The sequence below is a fragment of the Corapipo altera genome, unplaced genomic scaffold (genome assembly GCF_003945725.1).
Source record: "Corapipo altera isolate COAL_440 unplaced genomic scaffold, ASM394572v1 1, whole genome shotgun sequence".
Taxonomy (NCBI): Eukaryota; Metazoa; Chordata; class Aves; order Passeriformes; family Pipridae; genus Corapipo; species Corapipo altera.
Genome location: NW_020884873.1, coordinates 29,168,465 through 29,189,408, shown reverse-complemented (window position 1 = coordinate 29,189,408; position 20,944 = coordinate 29,168,465). Strand labels below are relative to the sequence as shown.

At 38.0% G+C, this 20,944-nt stretch overlaps 1 protein-coding gene across 5 annotated transcripts in view; it reads left to right on the top strand.

Annotated features, from left to right (window-relative positions):
• Positions 1-20,944, top strand: part of NAV3 (neuron navigator 3) — a 399,897-nt gene that overhangs the window by 14,327 nt on the left and 364,626 nt on the right. For 4 of the 5 annotated variants that reach the window (XM_027655698.1, XM_027655672.1, XM_027655690.1 and 1 more), the window contains exon 2: positions 3,451-3,856. In XM_027655698.1, coding sequence (XP_027511499.1) covers positions 3,785-3,856 — 72 coding nt within the window. In that variant the 5' untranslated portion in view covers positions 3,451-3,784. Of the gene's footprint in view, positions 1-3,450; positions 3,857-20,944 lie in introns of those variants that run through there. The other variant, XM_027655712.1, reaches the window with a different exon arrangement.

The following is a 20,944-nucleotide window of genomic DNA, read 5'->3' as shown; positions in this document are numbered from 1 at the left end:
AATACCTTGCATAAGATGTGCCCCATTGCTAGTCTCAAGGGAATCATGGCATCTTGATACTCTCCCACCTCTTCTCTCAGCCGTGCTGCCATCCCTGGAAATGCTGCTGAGCAAGAACAAAGGCTTATCTGTATCTTGGTTTTGCTTTAGCTGTATACTAAGATTTACAGATGGCACTTGCTTTTGGTCCTGACATAGACACTATCATGTTTGCAAGAGGTAAATGGGTATTATGTTCAACTTCTCCCTCCCAGCCCACAAATTCTACATCACTATTATAACTGCACATAAAGTAGAATCTCCATTTTGATAATGAGGTATTAGTCCTGAAAATTGCTGTGCTTTCCCTCTGAAATTTGCATAGCCTTTCCTATCAGCATACCCAGAAAATAATTTCTCTATCTAGATTTCCAGAAGTGCCTTAGTAAAAACATAACTCTCAAATGTTCTTAATCATAAAACCATATCAGTGCAGCTGATAATATCCAAGATGCAGTTCAGTAGACTTAACCTGTATACAAAAAATAAAAATTGAAAGGTGCAGTTTCATACCTGCACTTGCCTCAAGATGACTGCAAGGTTGCTTTATTTGTATGGCAAAAGTTGAGAATGTCCATGTGGGCACAATAGAATTTTGAAAAAGAAAGTAATCTGTAAGGTCTCTAATGTACCCTAAGTCCCCATCCTTGACCATGATAACAACCGTAGAGCAGTGTTTTGGTGTGCAGCCTCCTAGGTAGCCATCGGAATGCACCTTATGAAGTCATGGAATTTCAATATATCAGTAGACCTCATTATCTAAATTTTTCCTAAGATTGTACAGCAACTTTTTCTTTGTAGACTTCATAGAACCATTAAAACTGACCAAAACACAGTAGTTCCTTACTACTCACCCTCCCTGCTCCCCAACCAGGCTGTTGCAACATCCAGACTCTAAAGATATTTGTGTTAACTTCCACCAAATACTTAGTGAATGTGCTACTTCAGGGAAAATAGTAGTAGTATTAGTGATAATAATAGTAAACAATACACATAAGAGGCCTGCAGAGAGCTTGAGGATGTTCATTGCTTTCTGAAAATCCTGTCACTGTAAAGTTTTCAAGAACTATCTGTGTTGATAATAAAGGCAGTATAGAAAGGGTAATTCTGGTTAATTCTCAGCATATATTCTGGGATTGTTCCCCACTAGTCTATCAGTAACCTGTTGTTCATAGTGAAGTAAAACAAAAAGTTCTTGAAGGCACATTTCACCTGAATAAAGTCCACCTGAATTTAGACAAGTATTAGAGGTACTTAAACCAGAAGCTTCATCACCCTGAATGCTTTCCATAGTGTGCTTCTAGAGGAGGAAGTTACTATCCCCCAGCCAGAAATACTTCTGCAAAACACTTTCCTCATTGTATTCTTTAACAAGAAAGTCTAAGGATAGTCCTGGCTTGAATAGCTTGCTCCATTTTCTTTAGGCCTGTGTTTGCAATGTTAAATGCATCTGCAAGACTATTTTACTATGAGTATATGTAAATGATTAGAAATTATTATTAAATTACTTTTAAGTGTTTGTTAAGGGAATAAAATTTTAAAAAAGCTCTAATTCATCTTGACTTTTACATTTGTAAATGATAGTAAAATCTAGTAAAAATCTGTTATTTAATATGTGATCATTAGGCTATCTAGGACTCTAGATTATTCTGTGATTGTGTGTATGTTAAATATCAGTGTAAAATAGTGAAAAACTGTGTTCCACTGTAAAAAAAAAAAAAAAAAGAAAATAGCCATCCAAGAGCATTTAATTACAGCTGTTTATGTTGAAAAGGCTGAAGACCATGGAACAATGTGCTGAATGGAATGAGCAAGAATTGCCACCCTGTGCTTTGCATGTTAAAATTAATGAGGGCAGTCCAAACAAAATTATTTGCATTCTATCCAACTTTGGCTTGAAAACACCATACAGTTCCACAGGATAGCTTAATTGCCTAGCAAAATAATTGCCAAGCATGGGGAGTAATATAATTTATATGTCTGACCATGAAATGAACCAGGGAAACTGCTGTTTTTTAACAGCTTGTTTTTGATTTATCTTGGCTTTATAATTGTTGTAAGTATAAATCCAGATGTTGATCCCTGCATGTTGATCTCATGTTTCATCTTCCTGCATCCTGGCATTATGGATTTGTGCATTCTGTGGGTCTGTGAAACTGTCAAATGGGGGAAATCACAGGTGGGGGTGGGAATAGTCTGCACCTGAGAGTGATGTCTGGTTCTGTCCTGCTGTGCTTCAGATTCTGTGGAAACAAGATGAGAAAAGCTGGTTGTGCTTGGGAAGTTTACAGCATACTACTGAATCTGATCTGCTTCTTAATCCAATAAAAGGCTAAGTTTATGGAAGTTTTAAACATGTAGTTTTAATGACTACTTCCTATTTTCTGGGCAGTTAATGCCTTACAGTCTTTTCTTTCACTGACTTCCCCAGGATGCTCTAAGTAATGAATAGGAAAATGCTCTTGAAGCATTTGAGTCCACTTTGGTGAGCGTAGTTGTAATGCTTGGCTTATCTGCAAAAGGAGATGATTCTCAAAAGTTAGAATGGGAAGCAAAATTCATTATATGCTTAGGTAAGAGGTGTCATGCTAAAGCTGTTTTTGGAAAACAAGCTATCTGGGTATGCATTCTCTCATGTAGTAGCTTAGTGTACAATTGCTTATATTCCTGTGATTTCCCAAGACATCTTCTCTTTGTTTCTAGGTATTTTTGGAAAGCACTTATTGCATGATTATTCCTTTAATGATATCATGTTCAAGTGTATGTGAAGATAAATATGGCTAAGAATAGGTGCCTCAAATTGTAGTTTTGAGAATAACTACAATTCTATTTCTTATTGGAACACTCTTTAGCCTGGAGGAGAAATTGTATCTCACAGGGTAGGATGCTGTTAGTGTTTCTCTGTATCAATATTAAGCTCTTGATTTTGTCTCCTTGTTCGGTTTATCCCACCTGTTTGTCTTTCTCCTGCTTGTAACTGAATCAAAATAAGAAAGCTTGAGATTTTGGTGGTAGGACTAGGCATCTTCTGGAGAGATTTTTTTTTGTCTGTTTATATTTCAGTATTTTCATCTGTGCTTCCTTTAGGCAAATAGTCTTTTCTCTTTCCTTTAACTTTTCCTTTACATTGGTACGTGGAATTCACTAGCTGTTCTCAGTGAATACTCAGTGTGCCCGTGGTGATGTAGAGGGGAATGAGTGGGATCATGCATTGCTTTATCCTGCCAAGTATTAAGTGAAACTCCAGTATTAATTACTTAGCAAAAAAACCCCTAAAAAACCAAACCCAAACAACCAGGACAAAACCCACACAAAGTCCCCTGCTCACACCTAGTGCAGACAGATAATGAGTTATAAAGAGTGACAGCAAATTGCAAATCAATCTTGATAATGTCTTTTTTTCTTCAACAGGTCTGCAGTCAGGATGTAATCTCCTATAAAATGGAAACCTATGAAGAAAGATACAGATAGCAGTTGGAGTTAAAAGTAGTGGACAAATATTTCTCTTCTTAAGCATCAGCTTTTTAAAACGCTATGGTCATTTGGAAAGTCCCAAGAGTGAACTGCAAAGTTTTCCTCAGCTCAGTTGATGGGTTTCTTAGTCATTTCTCCAAGTCATTGATGTTCAGAGACGGTGTGTGATGGAAAAAAAGCACCATGTCTCTGTGTTCATAGCTCCTGTTTTTTGGATTAGTTTGCTGCATTGCTGAATCGATTTCATTTTGAAGGGCAAGGAGTGAATGTGATGGATTTATCTTCAGAGATGAACAAACATGGAAGGAATCCAGTAAGTCATAAACTAGAAGATCAAAAGAAGGTAAGATTATTTTTAATTATACTCAATTATATTTGAATCACTTACAAACTCTTTGATGATTTTCACTAAACTGGAAATTAATGTGCTTTTGAGGACAAAGTAGTCTGCCATGCTTGCACAATACTGCAGTACAGAGAACTCCCCGAATTTGTCTAGCAAACTGTTTGTCCAAACCTGTACCTGCCAGCCTGCTGATCTGAAGTAAGAAATCGGACATCATCCTGAGACTCTGTGAGATCTTTGTTTTTTACAGTGAATGTGTGGATAGACCCTTCTCATTCTATCCTAACAATAGTTCTATATAATTTGGTTTTGTTTCACTTTTATCCTTCAGTATCCAAGGTAGTTTAAGCTTGTAAATTCATGCTTCTACGATATGAGAAATTCTTTCAGAAATCCCACTTCTGCAATAGACTGTCCTAAAAGTCCCAGTTCATCTCCTTTACTTACTTATACTATGATCTGGAAATGTTTCTAATACTTATTACATAAACCTCAGTTGATGCTTTTTAACATTTTTTGGAAAACAGAAGAAAGACCCATGCTTTATTGCTCTTTTGGTATTACATTATTAGACTTTTTTTGAAAAAAAGTTTTTTAGTTGCTTAGTTTTGTGGGAGTTTTAATCTGTAGTTTATTGAAAGGGTAAAACTCTCTAATTATCTTTGTACCTGGGCTCTAACATAAGGCCTGCGCTGAATGGCAGCCAGCAGAGAGGATGTGTTCTGGCATAGCAGCTGTGGCTATGGTGTGCTTCATACAAGCCTACAAAGTGAAATTCACTGGTATCTTTGAATTATTGCATATTGGAATATTGGAATATTGCATTATTCCACTGGTTTACAGTGGGACTGTCCAAATCATGCACTGAAGTGCAGGTTATGAACTTCATTATTACACAGACTGATAATAAATGCTGCTGAGTTGGATTTTTTTTATTATTTTTTTTTGTATGAATATCGCTGTCTAATATTTTAAATAAATTTTTTATCTTGTTTGGGAAATTGGGATAGTTTATGGGCAACCTAAATGGAACAATTTTAAGACCTGTAAAGTCAAATACTTGGCTTTAGTGCTTCTGAGATTTGTATATGTTAATCTAAGTTATTCAGCCATAGCCAATAGCCCTTTAAAGTGCGGCGAATTGTGGGAAATATACAATGATAACACACATAATGAAATTATTGTGGAAAATATATTCAGCCTTTGAGCATTTTTTGTGTAATGGAGAAGAGGGTGAGATATATGATAAAAGATAACTGGTTTACAGCATGGGACTTTCTCCAATTCATAATTCTTACCCTTCTGTGGCACAAAAGAAAAGCTCAGAAACACTGGTATTTATCTCACCATTCAGTGAACTGTTGTCTGAACCATTATGTGATCTGGAACAGAGTATGCTTGATTCCCCTTTTCCAACAACCCCCCTCTTACTTCAAAAGGATATTTTTTCCCTTCATGTCTAATACCTGCAGATTCACTTCTAGAGACTTAACTCTTCAGATTGCTAAGGAGGAGAAGGTTTGTTTCAAAGAGGATCTGTTGTACCTCAAGGTCAAATCTTTTCTTTGAGTCAGTCTGTGGATATTTTATCCAGCTGTAGAACTACAAAATGACCACCATAGTCCCTGCAGCTGCTAAAAGAGCTTCTGTACTGTGGTTAATGCTGAAGAAGTAAATGTGATGATTATAAACAGGAGTCTTGTTAGTTTTCATTTCATTCAGGGATCTTTACTAGTAATTGAATATCATTGATGTGCTAGTATCATTATAAAAGGCTAATATTTTAATAAAAGAAGGACTTAAAAGTGATGGGGAAACATAAGAAGTAGTTGTAATTTGTCTCTCTCTTTATGCTGCATTGGCTCTAAAGCAAATTTTGAAATAAATTGACTGCTTTCATCAGGTCTTTGCCACGCGTTGTCCCATTGGCCTTGGCTGGGCTGTGGGCGGTAGCGATGTGTTTCGCTCTCTCCAATTCAGTGGTCCCGGCACTGACAGGGGTTCTGTCACGGGCAGCGGTTCCACGTGGCGAGCAGGCGCTCCAAGCGGTGATCCGGCGGCAGGCAGTACTGTGGGGGCGCAGTGGCTGAGGTGGAGGTGATCCCTGAGCTGCTTCGATTTCAGCACATCAACGCATCGAGTTGGCAGCTCCCACCTTGGTTGCTGTGCTGGCGAGGCAGGGACGGTTTCCGTCGGTGGCTGAGACCCCGGAACAACTTTTAGCAGTGGCAAGCCCTGGCCCACAACTTCCCACACCAGGTGGGGTGGTACCCCCTCTTCAGATGATGTAATGGTATGAATATTCATCGCTATAGCTCCCTTTCCTGGCTTGTGACCATAACAGAGGCTGATGATGTAGAAGGGACTGGAGAGGGTGAAGGGAAGGGAAAGCTCAGTTAGAGCAGCATCAGACAGAAAAATAAAAATAAAATGGGAAATATCAACTTTGGCTGGTTGAAAATGAAGGAAAGTTTTTAGCACTTCACCACTACCACCCCAAATATATGCTTTGGAATTAAATATGAGAAAGTGCAAGGATCTCAGTTGTTTTCAGAACAAATGGCATTGTTTCCTTCAGTCTTTCTTTTTGTAGGCAGATGAACCACTGTACTCAGAGGGGTTTTTAAATGGACACCAACATTCTATTACTGGACACTAATTAAATAGAATTAATTAGCAGGAATACCAAACAAGTGTTGTCTACTGTTAGATGTTTTACTCATCTCCCTGGTAGCCATTTCTGATTAGCTAGAAGTCCAGTAATCAGTCAGTTTTTGCTTGATAGGGTAAAGTAATCAAAAGCATCAGGCAGTCTTGATATGAAATCTTTTACAAATTCGACTCAAAAGAGAAGCTTTAGAAGGAACAGATATAATAGGAATAATGAACGTGTACATCATACTGTTTCTCCATCCCCTGCCTGCTTTGTCTTGGTCGATATTCATTGCACGGAACAACATTTCAGGAAAATCAGATGTCATCATCACAGGGCAGTTGGGCCAGAAGCATAATTTGTTCTCATGAACATGCTCATACTGCTGTGTCTGTGCTCCCCATTTTCATGCCTCAGTTCTCCTTTTTATGACTAATTCTGTAGTCACCCAACAACTGTTTTTAAAAATAATCACATGAAATCTTGAGCTGGCCACAGTTGTTGCTATTCTTGTTTAGTAGTTCGTTGTCATTTGAAGACCTAGGATCTCAATGATGTTGCTTTGTTATATGAACAAAAAATATGATTTTTCCCATTTTGTTTGTATTTCTCTCTCTGGCACTGCTCTTACTGAGCTCTCTCCCTTCCCTTCACCCTCTCCAGTCCCTTCTACACCTATATACATGTATGTTCTGTCCATCTGCACATCTGTGTCTCTGTCAGGGGATGCTTTGCAAACAACTGGAGGTCTGCAGATCTGGTAAAAAGTCAGAGACTCATTAAGGTCAATGTTCACTATTATCCCTTACTGCACAATGGCTGGAAGGGGTATTGTATTTTATTTTTTCCAGGACATATATTAAGTGTTTTAACCAAAAATAGTAAAGCAAGAGAATGGTGAGGGATCTTCAGGGCTGAGGGAAGATATTATTTTATTTTTTTGTCTGATAATATAGAATTAGGCAGAGACAGGAAGAGCCAACCCAGCTGATAAAAAGAAATGGTCTGTGGGAATAAAACTATAGTTGCTTTTCTGTATCAACTTGTCATATATTACTGCTGTCATTCCTTTCCTTGAGCTGTTTCCCTCAATACTCCCTGTGTTTTCTGTTTCAAAAGTTTTGCTAGAAAGACTTGAATTATCTTCCTGTCTACCAAACCTCCCCCCCCCCCCCCCCCCCCCGACTCCTCTCACTTTCTGAAATTGTTCTGTGCACTCTGCTAGGGCAGTTCAAATTGAAAAAAACCCCAGCCACCACACAACCTATACAGTCTCAATAAATGGAGTTAAATATGATTTTATTATATATGAAGCCCACATTTAATAATTTATAAAGTAAATTCATGTCCTCTGCTGCATATAATAGGGCTTTTCCTTCCTATTAGAGAACCATGATGTAAATAAAGTAGTACATATTTCTGTTTTATACTTTTTCATTGCTTTCTCAAAGCCACTATCTGCAACAGGGACTTGATTACAGAGAAGTATTTTGTCCTCATCATGGCTGGGCTTCGCGAACGAAGATTTGGGAAGGCTCTATTCACATTTGTTACAAGCGCACTGGTGGCTAATGAGGCCGATACAAGATAGACTAAAACAGCTAAGAAATTAAATACTGATTAAATTAATTCTTTCCGTAAAAAGATACTGGTTGACAGTTTTTTATATTGTGTTAGTATGCCTTGGTTTTATAGATGGTTGCTTTCCTTCCCACTTGATATCAGTTTTATCTTAAAGTTGTTGCTGATAATGCATGCCTGATAACTAAATAAAACTTGGTTTTAGTCAGGAATACGGGGTAAAAGTTGTAGAGGATATCATTGTTGTCTTGTTGGAAGGGAATCAGCTGCTTTGCAGTTGTTACTGCTGGCAGATTTTTGCTTAATCAGATAGCTGAAATGAATACTACTCTGTATGTATGTATACAACAGGGTTTTAGATATGCACTGCGGAGTCAAGTGAGAGGAAAAAGGTGGCTTTTCATTTGGGTTGATTACTTCCCTCCCCTCTTCCCCGCAAACAAACAAACAGACTATTACTTACTGGCTTTGGTCTTCACTTACTGCTAAAGGCCCAGTTTCCAATTTCTAGCAATTAAATTGCTAGTAGTAAATATGCAAAGCATCTTGTCTCAAAAGGTCTTCTCTAATTTGGAATAACATACAATGGCTAAGAAGCAGAAAACAGTAAAATTAGTGGAAATAATATCTCTGATGCTCGGGACACCTTGATGGTTACAAACTACTTGCAAGGTTTTAATTTGTTAAATATAAAAGGGAAAAAAAGACTAACGGACTTTCCACTATAAATCCTGTTTTTTGATTGCTGTTGCTCCTAGTTTTTTCAAACAAAGCTCTTGTTAGCCTCCGTACAAAGACTAATTTAAGTGATAATAAATAGCTAAGCTGGTAAATGAAGTCATATACATTCTTTGTTGTTTCTCTGCAGTGGCATTGCAAAGTTTCTGGAATTGTTATTTACTATTTTCCTACTCTTACCATTGTTATTTTTCAAAGTGTTTCTGAATAATATTTCTGCAGCTGCTTTTGTCCTGAAGTCATCATCTGGATGAAATGATGAACTAATCTGCAACCTTGTTCTATCTTTTACTTTCTAAGAAGGAGCTCAAGCTTGAGAAGCAGTTGCATAGAGCACTGTATAGTAGAAAATATGAACTCAGTCTTCTAGTTGATTCCTTTTCTTGCACTGTTATGTTGTTTTGGGATTTTTATCAGCCAACTTCATGAAGATCATACTTGCAAAAGGTCCTTTGAGGTTTTTGCCATTTGAAATCTCATTTTTGCATTAGGAGTCAACTGTCCTGCTTGCTGATTTTTAAAGTATTTTCCTAAATCTTGTGGATTATCCTATATCAAACTGTCCATTTAGAGTAAATGCATATCTTCTTGTGCCCCTTCTCCTGAACTTACACTTCCTGTGGGATTCTTTACTATGTTGAACAAGCTCCATACAATAAAGACAAATAAAAGAATAGCCAGAATTCCTCCCAAAATGTTGCTTCGAAGAAGTAAGTAAAAATAACCCAAACCTCCTGCTTACCTCAGTTCTGGACTAGATTTGAATGCCTGAAAGACCCAAAACTCGCTGTAGCAATGTTGACATGGATATAACTAAGGATACTCTATTTTAACTTTGATAATTTTTCTACTATAAGTGAAAAGTAGTGCTGTGTTTACAAAATAGTTGGGAAAACCTGTTGTTAATTTTACCACAGTTGCATCGAGGTAGTTTCTCTAAATCACTCTGTAATGTTACTTTGGGATTTTAACTGGATCCTAAATTCAGATCAAGGACCCTGCAGCTTCCTAATAATCTCTGCAGTCTTGCAATACAAGTAAAGCTTTACAAATATTGTTGAATCTGTATGTCATGCACAGAAGTCCTCCTATTTGCTTTTCTAATTCCTCTGGAAGGCTAACTGTTGAAATTGGAAGGAGAAGGATCTGCTGCTGCTGCTATATCAGAAGTAAACAAGTGAGGAGCTATAGTCCTCCTATATAGGAGCTATACTCCTGTGGGAGGGATATGAAGACCTTTTTAAGACTGCATTTTGTAAATGCTAAAGCAAGAAGTTTCTTGTGAAACCGCATTGTATGCCTGTTTGCAAAGCAGAGTTAATGACCTTTTAAACTCATTCTAGAGAGGTGATATGGGTTGAAGTGGCTGTTTTTTTTTTTCTTTTTGGTAGCCGGGGGAGGGCTATGTAGGGTGGCTTTGGTTAGAAGCTGCTAGAAGTTTCCCCCCCCAATGAAGCCAATGATAGCTGGCTACAGGAAGGACTTTCTGCTGCTTCCCAAGGAAGAGCCAATAATTGCGCCTCTGTGATAATATATTTAAAAACAAGTTTGTTGTGCAGGAGAATTTTTTTCCCAAGCCAGGGGAGAGCTGACCGAAGCTCCTGGGTGGCCCTGCCGCCTCCCTTGCCATGGGACAGGGTTGGGGGGGTGCAGCAGCCAGGTCCGGGCCTCTCGGCACCTAGCCGAGAGCAGTCACCTGTGGCCTCTGCTGCCATCCTGCCCAAGGAGCCAAACAGCACTGACAGCTCCAAAGCCCCAAGGTGAACTGCGAGGGGTGGGGGGTGTCCCGTGGGCTGGGCCAGGACAGCAGAGTGGCTCCTGCCAGTGGGCACTGCCCTCCCTTCCCCCCGGCCGAGTCAAGCCGGGCTGGTCTGGGGCGGCCTGCCCTGGTGCAGCCAAGCCCATGCTGGAGCAGATGGATGCATGGAAGAAGGCTGTTACCCCCTGTGGAAGGCCCAGCATGGAACGGAGTCTTTCAAGAGACTCGTGGCCCGTGGAGAGGAAAATCTACACTGGAGGAGGTTATTCCTGGGTAGGACTCATGGCCCTGTGGGGGATCCACATCGGTACAGCTCACCCTATGAAGGTCTGCATCCTTTGAAGGACCATCGAGGTGCAGAGACCCCCCCCTTGCATCCCATGGAGAAGTGACCCTTGGGACAGTAGATATGGAAGAACTACTGCCTGAGGGATGGACCCATGTTGGAGAGGTCCATCAGGGACTGTTACTCGTGGGAGGGACCCCACGGAGTAGGGGAAGGACTCAGAGCTGTGGCCCCCTGTAATCTGTGGTGAGGACCATAGTGGAGCAGGCTGTCCCCCTGCAGCCCATGGAAGAGTGACCTACGGGACAGCAGATTTGGAAGACCTGCTGCCCAATGGGTGGACTTGTCTCCCTGCACTGCTGTGGAGGGAAGGAGGGTGGGTGGAAAGTGTGTTTAAGACTGTTTTATTTCTCACTCTTTAGATCTTATCCTGTTATTAATAAATTTTAGTATTAACCCCACGCTGAGTTTTTGGTTTGCCTGTGTGACCTCTCCCAGCTCAGAGTGACTTTAGCAGGTACCTAGAATCCAGCCAAGGTCAGCCTACAACAAGAGGCCTAGCCTTAAGCAACATATTAGAGGACAACTCTGCCTGGTACTGTGGCTTTTAGCTTCTGAACAGAATCATCTGGTGCAACATTGAGTTATTACCAACAACAATCAGTAGTCCCAAATTAAACCATATCTTGTTTTCTTAGATACCATAGGTAAATACACGTATATGTAAAAGAGAAAAAGAGAAAGGGTTGTATGAATGAAGAAATGATGCACTGAAAATTTAAGGCCTAGCTTCTATGAAGAGTTTTTTCTAGGATTTTTGCATCCTTACTAAAGGACATGCATGTGGAAAAAAACCCCAAACCTCAAAACCTGTGGAATTAAGGGCAAGCTCTATTGTGAAGGTCGCATTAGTTTATCACATTAATTCCATAGTGCACTCAGCCCTCAAATGCGAGTCCCTGGAGTCTTAAGTATTTGAACCAGAATGGAAGACTATGCTTTGTTACACCTTAAACTGAAGTGTTGGGGTGCATTCATGCTGTGTTCCAATAAAAGAATACTGCTGGGAGATTCTTAATTTTTATTTTTTTAATGGCTAGGTACTGGTATTGGCTTTTCACCAGTGCTCAAGTACAAAAAAATGCAAAGGCAGGGAAGTACTCTGGAAATTTTTATCATTATCTTCCTTCCTTTCACAGTTGGTTACCAGCAAGCACATACATACCCGTTTTGTTTGGAATATAAGTATGGGTATATATGCAAACTTAGAATGTCTAAGCTGTTACTGCATTGTATCTGTTTTTATTCCTGATTTCCCAATAGTAATCTAAATATGCTCTCAGAACTACAGCAGCCTGTTTGGCTGTGCATTAGATAGGGGAATGCATTCCTAATTGGTTCCATTTAGGTGGTAGCTAAAGTAAATGGCACTTCCTTGTCATTGTCAACTGCTGTTTTCAATGCCGCTTTTCTTTCTGTGTATTTCCAAAAGGTCAGTTAAAGAAATCATTTCAAGAGGAGCAAGTAGATTAGTCAGAGAAATGGAAGATAGAGATAACAGAAGAAAATTACAGGATTTTCCTAATGTTTTCCTATGCCAGTTTAGACAACTGGGATTTTGTTCTCTTCTGAAAGCAGATGGAGCTGGTTACAGTTTGCTCTGGAGTAGCATCAGTCCTGCTGTAAAATGAGATTTCTGGCTCAAAATCCAGAGGAGGTCTGTTCTTAAAAAATGTACCAGTAATGCAAGCTGATTTTCAGAAATGACACACATACAAAAAAATAATAAAATTATGCATGAAAGTGACATCCCTGAGCCAAAGCTGTCTTTTAGGAGTTAACATTACAACGAGATTTAATTTGCATCTCTTTCAGAAAAGGAGTTCAATATTCCATACTATCCCATGCTCAACAGTAATGAGCTAAAATTGTATGTAAACATTATAAACAAAGATGATCCCAAGAGCTAAATTCCTAAGTGGATCTGTAATTCAAAAGTGCCAAAGAGTGATTATGGAGATCTTAGAGTTGATTTTAGTCCATCCTAAGCAGGAATAGTGCACATCTGCTTTGCCTCCCCCTGTCTATCCCCTAGTGTTTTTGTTCACTTTTGGTAAGTATTGCTATAAACAAACTATTAAGCAGTAAGAGATACAAAATACCTTTAACAGTAGTTAGTCTTTTTCTTGCCCTTTACTTACCTGTATATGCCCATCAAATGATTAAAGCAAACAAAGCAATTCCTCCATAACATGTTTCTAATAATTGTGGCCAATCCAAATTTGATTTGTCAAAAATCTTGTTGTTTTATCTTGATATGTCAGTTCACGGCACAGCTAGAAAGAAAGGAGCAGTTGTCATTCTGCTAATGTGGAACAGCTGGTATAACAGACTCCAAGTTGTGTTCTCCAGGAATTAATTTTTTACCAAGGTAAGTTGAATCGCAGATTTTAAACTGTTAAATTTTCAGCTCAGGCTGTGCTGCTCCCCTGGGTAACAATAGAATTTCAGAGGAGATAGAAGGGAAACCGTGGAACATATGTTTAGGGGGTGCTGGTCTTAATTTTTATTTTTCTCCCCTGTAAAGGAGATTTCTCTGACTGAAATTGATTGCTCTGACAGCTGCTCAGGGAAACCAGAGACTCTCCTGTGTGGAAGTCAGCACACATATGCTATATGAGTTTTTTTTGTTCTTTTGTATCTTTTTTTTTTGTTCTCTTAGGAGTATTTTTAGTTGTAAAATAGGAACTGAAGCCTCACTAAGGGGGAAATTAATCCATTGCTGCTATTTAGTAATTTCATAAAGTACTTATTTCTTCCTATCATGGGATATTTGTTATCAATATATTTTGAGTAGGCTGAACTCCTTTTCTTCCTTCCTTCTTTGCTGCAGCACACGTTAAGGAATGCTGTGCACACAGTATTTCTAAAAGTACATCACTTGAATCATGAGGGTTCAAATAAAGAAAAAGAATAAAGGGTTGCAAGTTCTCTATGGCAAAAAAACCTTTTTAGACTTGAATATTTATTTATATTATATATATTTATTATATATTTATTATATATAAAATAAATTTATTTATTTTAATGCTGTTTAAAATTTTTGCCCTTTAATAACACACATGATGATTGCAGGGGCAGGTATCTACCAATGCGTTCTGCTAAGTGCTCCAGGCATGTGCCATGAGTGTTTCTAACATCATGTTTCTCAAAATCAAATCAATAGCTGCACATTAATTTTTTAAAGAGGGGTAGTATTGATGACAATCTCATGGTTAAGGCTGTGTTTGGATTTGCATTAAAATATGTCACAGTTATACTCTAAAGGTATAATTACCCAGACCTCTTAGATAACAGTGGGAATCTTTCTAGTGATTTTTGGCAAGTTTTTACAAAGCCTTTCAATTTTTGAAGGAACTTTTTTTTTTTTTTAAGAGAAGGCAAATAATATTGGTTTATTTTCTTTCTATTTTTTTCCTGTTTATAAAAACCACCAAACAAGCCAAAATCAAAAAAGCAACAAACCCAAATGTGTGTACTTGCAGCAGGTGAGAGTTACAATGCCCATCAGTTGCTAGTCCATGTGTCTGTGTGCAGATTGTGACAGAACTTGGGCCCTGGGGTCACATTTAAGAAGTTAGATATCTGTAGCTGTTGACCTTGTTGAGAACAACCTAGAGTCAGTTTATCAGGCAAAGTCTTATCAACCTGCCAAAGCCATTGCAGATGCGTCGAAGTCCATGCTCTTTTGTGTCACCTCTTAGAGAACATTAGTTACCTAGAGTGAAAAACAGAAGTCCTAATAACAAATCAAAAAATTAAATAATCCAAATCTAGAATAGGGTGTTCCTTAATAGCTTTGTTTTTAAGGCAACAATGTGCATTGCTGTTAAAGACTGAAACTTTCAAATCCTGTTTTGTCTGAATGAGGCCTTTAAATGAGACTGACTCTTTAGACAGTCTAAATTGGTTGAATTGCCTCTAATGTTGTTTGGAACAAACACTCACTGTCTCCTTTAGAGGAAACATTTTTAATGTCCTTTAAAATTCTTCATTGAATGTAGCTTGATTTATTTGACAGAAGGCCCAGAAAACAGAACTTGAGCTGGTACCTAAACCACATGATGATACTTGGATTTTACTTAAGCATTGTTTCTCATAGTCACTTTGCTGCTGGAAATTTGACAGATTTCTCAGATCTACTGGCTGTTATCTTTCCAGAGCTTCCCACCTTATGACTTAGACTGCACGGTTTCCACATCCAAACTGCCTTGACAGAAAAGAACAACCTGTTAGTTAAACTGAAGGGGCTGACTTAGCTCTGGGTGTTATCAACATTCTTCCAATGGTGATAGCTGGGAAAAGAGACTGCTTGCAAGGTGCCTGTGCTCTGTATTATCCAGGGTGCACCTGTCAGTCCAACAACACAACTATCTAGTCCTATGTCTTGGTGAGTAAAGTCTTTTTAAGAAGGAGAAGAGTGTAGATGACAGCAGGATGAGGCACTTTTCCAGTCATTCCTCCTCTTGTACACTCCACCTTTTTTTTTGATTGTCAAAGATAGCCTTGATATTGGGTAGAGAATGAAGGAGATGGAAGGAGAAATTTATGCAGATGAGGTTTTTTAATTTGTTTTTAGAATTTATGTGGAGAGACCATTGCAGAAGTGCTTATACAAAGTTCAGGGTAGCATAATGAGACTTGTTTCCTTAGCGACTTATAATCATTTGATATTTTCTCAATATCAGATCAAACTTTTTGTCCAATACTTTTATTTGGTTCACACTCTGATGCTTGAATTACTGGGCTTGTTTTATATCACATTTATTACCTTTTATTAAAAATCTGAGTTTAGCAGTGTAGAAGCTCACTTTCTGAGTGGTATTGAAATTACCTTGAAACAGTTCATGCCACCAATATAGAATCAGCTGCTGCCATATTTTTCACGTACACATGCATTAAATGTTAGTTTTGAAAACCCATCAGATTACTCTCTTAATGAAAATACATTGCCAGATTAATATTTCTGGCAATTTAAGATACAAGCAAATTTCAGGTTAAATTTTCTACTTTCATAGAGGGTATTAGGGGGTTTTGATGAGTCGTAAGTGTCCAGATTTCCATTTATATAGAAATAAATGCAGAAGATGAGAATATCCGTTCCATACTTTCATGAGGCTAACTCTTCAGATAGTGTGGGTATAAAGACCACTGAAAAGAAAATCAAGCAGTAAATTATCAAGGAAAAAGAACACATTTTATTCCTTAAATTAAAATCTAAAGAAACCATCATTTAACATGCATTTCATGTCTTTATCTACAGCTTGGAATTTTCAAATGAGCTTTTATGCTGCTTTTTTTTTTAAATTTTGTTTTATATTCTTTACAGAAATAAAGAAGCATTGGATTATCTGCTTTGAGTAGTTTGTGAATGGAAAAAATTTGGTGTATTAAGAGGCAATGGATACTTGCCTTTCCTTGCAGTTTACTATTTTTTAGAATCACAGGTGCCTATAAATGATCTTGCAGTACTAATTTTAATAAGTAATGCTTATATTGTCTTACATTATTTATGTGGTATCCAGTAACTCCCTAGTACAGTATTTTGACTGATTATTTGGCAAATAAAAAATTTGGTCTTCATAGATGATATGAAAAGATATATAAGAGGGAGAAAAAGAGAGACTGTCTACTTGTAGACTCAAGGAATAGGTGAATGAAAATTGGAATACTAGGAATAAAAGTGGCGCCTCTGAGTTTATGCAGCGCAGTACCTTGCGTGGCTGAGAAAACTGACAAAATGGGGAAAACCAGCAATGCCTGTATGCTTCTATCATAGCACAAATTGAAATTGCTGAAATTATGGTAATAATTGTGAGCTAACTTAACAAATGTTCAGCTGACTATTGCTCAGCTCAAGAGTATTAGTCTCTTTTTGTTACTACGTTGTTTTGTTTGCCTGTTTTTTCATTAATCATTTTTCCTCTTAACCCCCCTTCCTGTGGTATTTTATCCCAAACTGAAGGTACAAGCTCTTTGGGGCAGTGACTTTCTTTTTACAGTATGTCTGTGTAGTGCTTGGTTAAACTAAGTCTTCAAGCTAATGTTTCTCTTTTAGGTTAGCTATCTTAAAGTTTAGAAAATATGACATTTATTTTTATGCTGTTAAGAGAATAAAGACGGATCTGACTCAGTCATTTTTATAGCACAGAGTGGAAATCCATCTGAGTTATGTCATTTTGCAGGTAGACACCTGCTGGATGTTTGTGTGCCTCATATCTTTGGCTTGGCCTTGACAGCAGTTGTCCCAAGGAAGAATAAGTAATTACTGATGTTAATGTTACTTCATAATAATTTATATTCAGGAAGCCTTTTGGAGTTATAGTCAAGGCCAGGAAGTCCCATGGTGGTAGATATGCTTGTATGCATACAAATCATAGGTTGAATTGAAAAATTGGTGGTCTAAAGCAGCATAAGACAGACAAGCAGCATATTCTGAGTAGCTAGTCTGTTTTAAGAGGTTTCCAATATCAGACACCTTTATTTTAACTTGATATTGTGCATACTCCCACTAAGATACATGAGCTTGTAAATGTACTGAATAAAATGTATTATTTGGAGGCTATAAATCTACCCATAAAGTGGATATGTTCTGATATATTTTAAGTGTAGCACAATTTGACAATTAGAATTATGTTAGAAATATAGAATGCTACAGAACAATATAATTAGGTGGTGTTTGCTAATGATCGAGAAGCTGTACTTTCATTTAGAGGCATGGTGAAAATAATGTAGTAGAAAATAATGTAGTAGCTTTCTTAGGACCAGATAAGGTGCTGTGTTCAAGACTTACACTAACTACACAGATTTTCACTGATATGGCTATTCCAAAGGCTTGCCTTAATGTTTTTAGCATTTCTTCTACTTTGTTTTATAAAATAAAATTAGCTTAATCAAAATGTCACTTAGTGTATCCTTCCCTCCTTCCTTCCTTTCTTCCTTCCTTCCTTCCTTCCTTCCTCTCTTTCCTTTATGTTGCAGAAATATTTGATAACATTTCATCTGAGGGTTCAACATTAGCCCTTTCAATCACAGGGTAGATTTTTTTTTTTTTTCCCTAAGAAATACATGTATGTAGAAAGTATTTATTTAAATGAGAATGATGCCTTTTGTGTTTCAAATAGTGCTGTCAATGAATGCTAAGATGCCATGGAAATATTTTTTCTCTTCCTTTTTTCCTGATTTAAACAAGAGTATTTGGTGATGACATTTAGACAGGAACAGACCTTTTGAAGGAGCAAATGGTAATATGCAGAAAGTCCTAACTACCTTTTTGTGGTTTTGCATTACTCCTGCAGTGTTTGTGTTACAGTAATATCTACCAGGCCCAATCTAAAACTACACCACATTGTGCTTGCCACCTTACAAAATTATATGGAGAAATCATTTCTGCACTGGAGTCAGTGTACCAGGCCAAAATCTATGTGAACAGGTTGGGAATTTATAATTAACATCTATAACTCTGCAAAACTTAGCATTTTTTTCAGTGAATGGAGTGTCTCAGTTATGATGGAAAGGGGTGATTGTGGTTGTAGTCTGTCTGAGAAATGAAAATGCGGAGGACTTTAGAACCAGTTTACTTTAAAACCAGTGACCATGGGGTGCTTGAACTAGCAGGGAGGGGAGGAGGGGAGGAAAACTTTCCGCTATTGTGAAAGGACAGCATATTTGAATCTACTGAAAAGGACCTTGTCAATTATCTGCTGGTTTGATGGCTGTGCTGTATTCTCTTGACATTTTGCCACAATTAAAGTGACATCTGCCAGAATGTCAACAGGTTTGATGAACTTTTTCCTGTATGAATATGCACCTCCTGTGTATGAAGGGAGATGACCCTGAATTAAAAGCACATATAGAAATTTCTTGAGAAATTCAAGTGAAGCACAAATAAAATGTAGTATGTTGTTATGTGTTCTCATTTAGTGTGAAAGTCTCTAGATAGCAAAAGAAAATCATCTTGAGATGAATTATCGTCTTCTAGGTTTCTTATTCCTCTTGTGGTTCACTTACTGAGCATGTTGTCCCAAATGCCTTAATTCAGTTTTCTTTCCTTAAAAGGAAGTATTTCTGTGGCTTGGGACGCACATAGCATATTCTGTCAATAAATGTTTCTTACATCATTCTTACTGGTTTTTTTTCTCAGAAGAAGGCTGAGAAACACAGTCATGATGTTGAATGACAAGTCATATAAAGTTGAATGACAAGTCATATAAAGCTGAGGTCAGCATTGATAAGAATGAAAAAAGCTTCTGTAGGTTAGCCCACAGTACAGTTGTTAGGGTCAACTGCTTTAATGTTTTGGCTTAAACATTATTATATAGTATAATTAAGAATCAATGATCTCTGTAGAATTTTTGGTACTGCTTTGAGAAAACTTTGGCTTTAGCTAAATCTGTGCAGTTCCACTGGAAGCCTGTTGTCTGAGAGAAGCTGAAGTCAAAATATAAAGATCTTTAAGTCACGCATATGCTACTTAGAGTAAAACTTGATTGGCAGCAGTTATTTTCTGCAGTTGGTATTACACAAGCTGAAAGCAAAAAAATGCTTGATTATCAGTTTCAAGGTGAGGTGTAAAGCTTCCCCCCCTCCCCCCGCCCTAACTCTGAGTGCAATTGATCTGGATATCCTGGGTGAAGTCCAAAATATTTTATGTTTTGCTTTCAAAAGTGTCAGTAAGCACTGTCATTGAATGCAGCCATGGAAACATGCAGTATTTAGTGTTCTAGTCCTTCCAGCATACGTGGTCAGCTACGTTACACTGCCACTGTTAAGTGCACACATTAATGATTTTAGAGAGCAGTTTTGAATAACCTTTTTGGTGGTTCTATGCTTTTCATGTTGTCTTTCCCCTCTTCCCTCTTCCCCAGTCAGGAAGATATATGCACATGTATGTATATACAAAGATGCATGTAAAGAACAAGAATTGACAGGAAAGAGTAATTTGGAAGGCACCAAAGGAGAATGACTCAATTTGCTTATGCATTACTACTATTGTGATCTTGTGTTTTTTGAAATAATTTTCAAGCAAGTAATAGATACAGGGGGGAAATTAATACAAGCATATCACATTAGGCCTATTCACAATGTATTCATACAATTCATAAATATGATAAGACTCCAGAATTATGCCATTCAGATAGAATACTGTATTTTAATAGATATGCAAATGGGATTAGAGATGTTCAGGATCATTTAATGTCTGTGAGCCACTGTAAATAGCAGGAGTGTCCCTGGCTGTTATGAGGTTGTCAGACCATCTCCTGCTGCCTCAAGTCAGGTGGAGAAAGGCTGTACTGGAATGAACTGCAGCATTGTCTGTGATTCTCCTATGACTGTCTCTGTGATGGAATGAAGATAGGGGATCCCAGGTACTAAAACACCTGTAATTTATCTTACTGTGTACGAGAAGAAACTTGGCAATTCCTTCTGCCCAAAAAAGCTGTCTCTTTGAAATATTTACGGTGATGCTTTTGTATGAGTGGGCATAGAAGGCTAGGGGGAGGACGCCCTGCAGGTTTTATCACTTTGGCAGCGAACAAAAAGAGTAGTGTTGACTGAGATGTTTCTGAGAAAGTCATAACAATTTTGTGGTTATTTTAAGTGTTTGGCTGACATGTTTTTGTTTTGACCTTCTAAGCTGCAGGTGCTTATGTTCAGGTGCACCATTCAGACGCAAATTCAGTGGCTTGTCTCAGTGAACAATCCACAGCTGGAACAAATGATTCCACTCTGCAACACAGATGTGACACATCAGTTTTGCCATCTCATCACAGGGTTTATACTATAAAGAAAGCCATCTTGCAACCTGTCCTGAAGGGCAGCAATCAAATCTGACAAAATGGATCCAGTAAAGGGCTAGAATATATAGCTGTTGGGTTTGAAAGTTCTGCGGTGACTTTACTTACTTTTTAACGGAGAGATGTTCAGTTTTGGCAGTATAGATTAGGAAGCAAACTAGAAAGGGGCTGAGGAGCCTTAGCACTAAAGAATCTTTGTAGCTAATTATTG